Source organism: Nestor notabilis, unplaced genomic scaffold (assembly GCF_000696875.1).
Source record: "Nestor notabilis isolate BGI_N333 unplaced genomic scaffold, ASM69687v1 scaffold22994, whole genome shotgun sequence".
In the NCBI taxonomy this organism is placed as follows: Eukaryota; Metazoa; Chordata; class Aves; order Psittaciformes; family Psittacidae; genus Nestor; species Nestor notabilis.
The window spans coordinates 1-7,509 of record NW_009926319.1 but is presented as its reverse complement, the minus strand read 5'-3'; the positions used below and the strand labels follow the sequence as shown (position 1 = coordinate 7,509).

General features: G+C 50.2%; 2 protein-coding genes across 2 annotated transcripts in view; one reads left to right on the top strand and one right to left on the bottom strand.

The window, feature by feature from the left end:
* The window catches only part of ABR (active BCR-related), a gene marked incomplete at its 5' end in the record, with an annotated part of 3,745 nt that extends 2,884 nt beyond the window's left edge, over positions 1-861 (top strand). Inside the window, 2 exons of the mRNA XM_010013478.1 lie at positions 241-388; positions 579-861. Of these exons, the coding sequence (XP_010011780.1) occupies positions 241-388; positions 579-668 (238 nt within the window). The remainder of the gene's footprint in view (positions 1-240; positions 389-578) is intronic.
* Positions 862-3,864: 3,003 nt separating this feature from the next.
* TIMM22 (translocase of inner mitochondrial membrane 22 homolog (yeast)) lies at positions 3,865-7,173 on the bottom strand (the record flags this gene model as incomplete). The annotated part of the gene is made up of 3 exons (XM_010013479.1): positions 3,865-4,800; positions 5,875-5,947; positions 6,977-7,173. Coding segments are annotated over 3 exons (347 nt in total), but the record flags the coding sequence as incomplete, so codon positions are not given.
* Between the last annotated feature and the right edge of the window lie 336 nt (positions 7,174-7,509).

Below are 7,509 nucleotides of genomic sequence, written 5' to 3'. Positions count from 1 at the left end.
GCAGCCAGCGAGGGCTTGGTCGCTGCCACATCACACCCGAGGCTCCTGGCCAGGCCCAGCAGCTCTGGAGGAGGCCGTGAAGGGGGCAGAGCTCCCTGCCCTGCACCTGGGTTTGTGGGGGCTGTGAACAACAATGGCGAGCTGGAGGTGCCCCACTCACCCCCACATAGCTCCATTGTTGCCCCATTGCAGGAGAACAGCATTAGGAGCTCATCTTCCCTCTCTCCCCATGCGCTGCAGGGTAGCTGAAAAGGAGCCTGTCAACAAAATGTCTCTCCACAATCTGGCCACGGTCTTTGGGCCAACACTGCTGAGACCTTCGGAGGGGGAGAGCAAGGGGCACCTCACCCTGGCCTCCGACATCTGGTCCCACGATGTGATGGCCCAGGTAAGAGCTGTTCTGGTTACATGGGGCTGCAGCCTGTACCAGCACCCCCAGGGTGGGAAGCGAAGGGGTTTATCATCTGCTTTGTGTGGGTTTATTGTCACTCTTTGCTGGATGTGTCTGCACAAGGACAAGCTGGGAGGTGGCACCTCTGCCCTTGTTTGGCTTAACACCCCCTGTTTGCCTGCTACAGGTCCAGGTCCTCCTCTACTACCTGCAGCATCCTCCCATCTCCTTCACTGAGCTAAAACGCAACACACTTTACTTCTCCACGGACGTGTAGCCTGCAGGGAGAAGGCACCAGCTGCAAACACTCCCAGCTCCCTGCCGGGGGACACAGACTGGATCGCAGCCCCCCAGGGAGACCGGCCCGGACGCGGGACGGTGCCGCCTGCAGCTCCTGTACAATCGCGTACCAGAGGCCCGGTCCCACCCCAGGCACCGTGCCCCTCTGTAAAGTAGTCGTGTCTTATGTCCCTCCTTGTGTTCAGGAATTGTTTTTATGTATATTTGTTCAACGGAAGAGGTAGTGACTGACAAGGGCTGTGGACGCAGGCTTCCCCCTTCGCTAGTTTTCTCCTGGACTCCTTTCTGCCTGCTCGCTCCTACCAGGCACCCCTCGTCTCGCCCAGCTCGAAGCCTGCAGCATCCCACGAGTGCCTGTTTCGCTGCCTGGCTCCCCTGCCCCACGCCTGCATGTGCAGCATCGACTTGCTTCAGAGGCTGGGAGCTCGCAGGCTTCCCTCCGCCGTGACAGTGACAACCAGCTCTGCTTTGGCTTGCTGCCTGCGCAAACGTTGGACCCCGTGCCTGGATCCTGCTCTGGCCCAAGCAATCCTGCGACCACCACGAGAGCAGAGGAGCAGGGTGCTGCTTCCTCCTCACCACGTCTTTTCTGGGTGCTTTCAGGCCAGTCTTCTCTACAGCCCTTACCCTGTGCTTTGCTTGTGCGGGTGTAGCATGGCGGCTACTTCCTTCGCTGTACCTCGCCTCCAAGTAGCATTTTCGGGTAACCCATCACACAAGGCTGGAGTGAGAGGGGCTGTGCTGGTCTTGATCCACAGCAAGCTTGAGGGACCGCCAGCCAGGCAGGTCTGCTTCCTCCACCATGCACTGACCCCATGTCTGTGCTCTGGTACCAGTGTGTCCCATCAGGGCGCGTGGATCCCACAGTTTCCCCAACAAGCCCTGATGGGGTGGGGAACAGGGTCCCTGCCATATCCATACGCCCATATCTCTGCTGTAGTGAAGCATATGCACCCCTGCAGCCCAGCACTGCCAACACTGGCTGCACCCCGTGGCAGAGCCCACTGGGCCCCAGCGCCCCTGCCATGGCCATGAGAAAGGGGAGGTTTCCTCCCTTGGCTTTCCCTGCTGCCCAGGGCAAATGGCAGCACATGGCCCTGCCTCGGTGCCAGCCAGGCTGCCAGACATTAGTGCTCTGCAGCAGCTGGACAGTCACTCAGCCTGGAATCCAGTGCAGAGGGATGGGAGGAGGAAAGCCTTCACAGCCCTTACTGCTGAAGGCAGAAGTGCTTTGTTTTCTTTCTCATAAAGCAGTTGCTGCTGGGTTAGCTGTGCCCGGCCAACTCAGGTCTGTTTTAGTTAGTGGCTCCAGTTCTTGACCCCTAGGCTGATGGCTGGAGTTGTCACGCCATGTCCCAAGGCAGGATGGCCACGTGCCTGTGCTCACTGCTAGGCTGTGCTCCGGCTGCCCCAGTGCCTGGCTCCCAGTGTGTCCCCCACCCTCCCACATTCCCAGGTAGGTGCTGGGACCTGTTGGGACACAAAACCTTTCGCTCTGTGAGCCGAGTCCGTGTTCTCATGGGAAAAGCCCCCCCCTTCCCTGATTGCGTTGGCCCTGTGCTCTCCTGTGCCAAATGGAGATGGATGAGAAGTGACCAAGCGTATCCCTGCTAACAGTGGCATTGCCTTTACCCTCCTGACTAACAGACTGTTCCAGGTAGAGCCCGGCCGCCTGCCACCGATGCACCAGGTATGTCCTAAGCCCACCTTCCCAGGGAAGGCAGCACCTGCCTGCCCTGCACCAGCAAAGCAATGAAAGGAGGGGAGGTCTTTCAGTCCCCCTCCAAAGGGCTCACACTCCAGACCCTGCTCCTCTTGACTACCAGCTAAACAGAAGGGAAACAGCATTGCAGAAAATAACCAGGCGTCTGTCTTGGCCCTGGACCCAGTAAGGAGGCCGAGTTTTAGATCTGACTGCACAACGGATCCCTGTGTGTGTCTGATTTGTTACATGTGTCCAAGTCTCTGTCCACGATACTGTCATTCCAGATGGAGACTCTGTACAGCCAAATCCCCCCCGTGCGACAGTGGCTGGAGGCCCGGTCCACACAGCCCTGGCACAACAGGCTGCAGCCATCCCTATGACTGGCTTTTGCTTGTCCCTGCAGGAAAGAAAAGAGGGGGTGGACTCTTGCAGCTACAGGTAGAATAGAACTGTTAATTAATATCTGACTTTCAAAAGTTGTTAAGGATATATTTTTGTTTGTGTTTTGTTTCAATTTCTGTAGATTATAAACTTTAAATGGCTGTAAACCATGTGAGGAGAAAAAAAGGTTAATAAAAATGCAAAGCCCCAACATTTGCACAAAAGGAGGCTTGTGGTGTTGCTGTTTGCACTCACTGATCACCTTGACATCACAGCTTCTTCTCTGCCGTGGAAATCCTGCTAGTTGCACTTCAAGCCAGTGGTATATGCACAGGCATCGTGCCAGGCAATCTTTTAAGAGAAATCTTATGGTTTGGGCTACATCCTTGCATTTCAGTACATTCTGGAGGAAATAAACCCTGGACTGTCTGGAGCCAGCCTGTTTAATCAGCCCAGAATTACTCAAGCTTAAAATTCAGCTGACTTGCACAGCTTCTGGCCTGAGGATACTGAATAGGCACATCAAGGGACATAAGGCGATCTGGAAACCTCATCTGATAGATCACATGCTGCTGCCTCCCCACTTCTTTCCATGTGGGAATGGGAGACAATATGCCTTCAAACTGACCACTGACCATCCTATCAGCCAAACTACCCTGCTAGTATTGCTCTTCCAGGTAAGCAAGTGCTGTCACCATTCTGGGATCTCAAACTGTGGATGCAAAGGAGGGGAAGTGGGTGGGAGAACTGTGAAGTGTGTGCACTGAATCTGAAATCCCACTGCCACAAAAAGATGAGGGTGGGTGTTTGCCCTTGCAGAATGGCTCTGTTGAAGGTAAAAAAGACTGAATTATCCTGAGTATATAAATTACCCCCTGAGGTCTGAGAACAGAGCTTGGTTAGAAGAATAAGAGTGCTAATACGAATGCAAATCAAAAAGGGAGCAGCTCTTTGAGCTAATGAACACGTTTTGACTTCAGTACCAATGTTCTGCAGAAATATCACTTCACTTCCCCCAGTGTAATACTCAGGGGCTGTACAGGGTCCTGACAGGAAACAGACTGTGTGTTAAGTGAATGCCCAGTTATCTGTCTAACAGTGGTTTATTCTCACAACTCTGCTTTCCAGTCTTGCTATCAAACTGCTGGAACTAATGGTGTGAGCCCGTGGCAGTTAAAGCAGTAGCAAGATGATTTGTACTCCCACAGTGAGGTTAAATCAGGCTAGCCAAGTGGCTGCAGAGAATTATACTTCTGCAATAACCTTTTTTTTTCCCCCCTTAAACTGTTTTGTTCATCTGCCAGTAACCACACGGTTCTAAGGCTAAGGATATTGCTTTTCCCTTTAAGACATGGTAAAGAAATCTGGCTCTCATCTCTGTACTTGAAATAAGGCAAGCTGTACAGATGGTAGTTTGTCTTCAGGTGGTATTTTAAGAAAAGCCTGGAACAAACTTATTTCTCTACAGGATCTTACCTCTCCCCAACACAGTAGCAAGCTGCAAACTGATAACTGTTCAATACTTGCAGCACATTCAAATACATGGTAAACTAAATCACTGCAATTCTTTATGATGTTTGTCCTCCTGCCTCTTTTGATGCTAGCAACAGACTTAATCAAAATCAGACCCAAAGGATCGAAAAAGCTGGGAGTCCAGGCTTGTTTCCTGGAAACTGACAGTCAGCTGATCCATCCTGGAGATACTGCTCGCTGTGCCTGGCTCCATCCTCACATACTCCTGCAAGTCTGCCTGAAGCAGCATGCCAGGGCTCAGAGCCAGATTATTGTTAGTCATTCAGGAAAAGTGGCCAACACCATCCAGCTTGCACTGATCAGGACTCCGAAGGCAGTGGAAAGGTAAGCCTGATGGTTCTTGTGCTGTGATGCAGGCTCTTAGCAGCAGCACTGGAACAAAAGGGAAAACTTCCTCCCAAGGGATCCCACTGTTACCGTAGATAGTAATCAATTGCAGCAGAGAAAGCAGCAAATCCACCACAGCCGATAACTCCCGCCTTCAAACCAGCTGCAATGTGAAAAGGGTGGAAAAGAATGAGACAAAATAGGAAAGATCTTTTTCTTCTCAGTAACTAGCTTACGCTGGGCTGGCTTGAAGAGCTTACACCTGCAGGAACCCAGCAGTCCGCTACCAGGGAACACTGGCACTCCTACTGCCCAAGGGGATGGGAGGAACCTGGCATACACTGGACCTAAAACTAACACGGCTGGACTAGCACAGCACACTGGCTGGGCACAGTGTTGCTATGTTTGCCCCCAAGGGACAGAAAACACCAGCGGCCACTGCTGATTTCAGTGCGCTCTGATCTGAGCACTGCAAGTGGTTTGCTGTTGGACTAGGGAGGGGTAAGAAGAGCCATTATTGCTTTGAAAGGATTAGATCCAGGACAGACACAACTTAACAAGCTCAATTAGAAGCACTTTCAAGAGGACTTTCTTTTATGCTCTGTGGATAGTCCTTAAGGAGAGGTGAGAGCAGTCTGATCTTCCTGACAAGCAGAGCTGCTCTCTTCCTACTTGGAGATTTTTCCAGACGTTATTAGCACTCAGGGCTTCCCAAAGTCCCCGCTAATGCCTGCTGCACTAAAATCCCAGTGCTCCTGCTCTTTTACAGCTAGAAAGAGTTGATTGTTTGAATTGATACATGAGAAAGGAGGAAAGCATTTTCCTCTCTGCAAATTAACAGAGTTACTGCCAGCGAAATATATATACAAGCAGAGCTTTGTATATTCAAGAGCTATAGCTTCAGAGAGTTGCTCAGCATGTATTTTTGGCTCCCTCCCCTCCCTCCCATCCACACAGAAGAGTGTGGATAGCTAACACCACTTCCTGCTTTTTCTTTCAAGTCACTTCTGTTGATTTTCCTTCAATCTCACTGTCCTGTATGACCAAACCTTCCCTACCCACACATCTTTCAAGCTGACGGGAAAGTGATAGAGCAGTTCTGTCAGTCTGGAGTAAACTCTCACACTGACATCACCATAACCCCATGCAAAGAAATTTGTAGTCTGTGTTCTGTTTAAAAATATCACCTGCTGCATAACCAAATCAGAGTCTTATCACAGAAACAGGCACTACCAACCTCTGAAGCCAATTGCTCCTCCGGTGATGCAGCCACTGATAACACTGTTCTTCCAGTCTGACTTTCCACGATACTGTGGAATTAAAAATCAGAGTCAACAAGTAAATATGGACTTAAACACTCAGTACTTGTACTAGTACCAAGAAAGATGGAATGACCTTCAACTCCCTTCTCAGCTGAGGATGTTTTTCCCTCTATTCTCAGCAGATGGCCCCCTGCACTCTCAACCAGAAGACGTGCAGGGCCAGAAGAGGAAAGAACAGGTCACCCGGAGAGGTAAGACATCCATATGGTGCAATGCAGTGCTACAGCAGACTCTCAGGTGAGGTGATCCAGCCCCTGGAGCACAGTACTGTGCACTAGCACCAGCTCAGAGATTTTAACAGCACTACAACTACACAAGTGCAACACTGAGCCTGGCCATGCAGCCTGCTTCTCAGCACAGGTGAGAGCCACAGCACCCTACTGACTAAGATGGACTATTTCCACAGCCATAGCAAAGATGTCTTTGTTCTGCTCCATTGTGCAAGCAGATAGACTTTTCTTCTACATGAGTTATGAAATCATTGTGTCTTTCAATTAAAAGACAGGATTCAAATTCATAACAGGCTTGTTTTCCTGTTTAAGAAAATGAATTATAGATTTACCACTGAGCTGCACAAGGTCACTTCTTGCTGTAGGGGCAAGATGAAAATAGGCCTGTTACTTAAGAGCTTTGATCAGAGGATCCCTTTCTCCATATGGAGTTTTTAGAAGCTCAAATTACCATGTGGCAACTCACAGTTTGATATTTTACAAAACCAAGTACTTGTAGCTAGGGTTTTAAAACTTTAAAAAGTAATGCCTATACTTGCCAACACATTCGGGACTTCAGCTGAAAAGGACTTTGCTCCTGTATGCTCTTCTGCTTGTTCTGCCAGAGAACAGCAGTCCTGAACACAGGTCTCAAAGCTGAAAAGCTCTGATGGTCAAGAAAACAGAATACACTAGCCTACTCCCTTGCCTTGTTACAAACGAGATACACATACCTACTTGAATCTAGCAGAAGAGATTATTAGTGTACAAAAAAACATTTCTTAATGCTTAAGGAGTTATTACTCACAGATTCGACCAGACATTCAGTGCAGGAGAACATGGCACCCACAATGGCGAAGTTCTTTGCATAGGATATGCCCCGCTGCCCCATATCTTTAAGGACCTCTTTTGCTGTTGGCGTGCGATATGGATCCTTGGGATCAAACCCAACATTGGTGTCGATGCCGGCTGTGAACACACCAAACGCGCCTCCCAGAACAAATCCTGTAAAAGATGAGCAGTATGAAATGAACTTCGTTTGGATTCAAGCAGCACATTCCCCACAGGCACCAGAGCACCTTTGCTCCTGCTGTCTGTCAATGCTGCACTGTGAAAGGGGCAGTGCAAGAGCATAAACGGCCTGTCTCTTCTGTTGCTGACAGGCTGCGCTGAGGAAAGGCTATGAGCAGCTCTTCCTTTGCAAGGAAAGCAGACAGAGATCCCTCCCTGAGACCCGTGACAAACACTGGACGAGGCTTAAAAGGAGGAGAATTAAAACACGAGGGTCCTTGTGCCGCTGCCTCTTCTCCACTCTCCCCTTTCCCGACACCACGGAGCAGG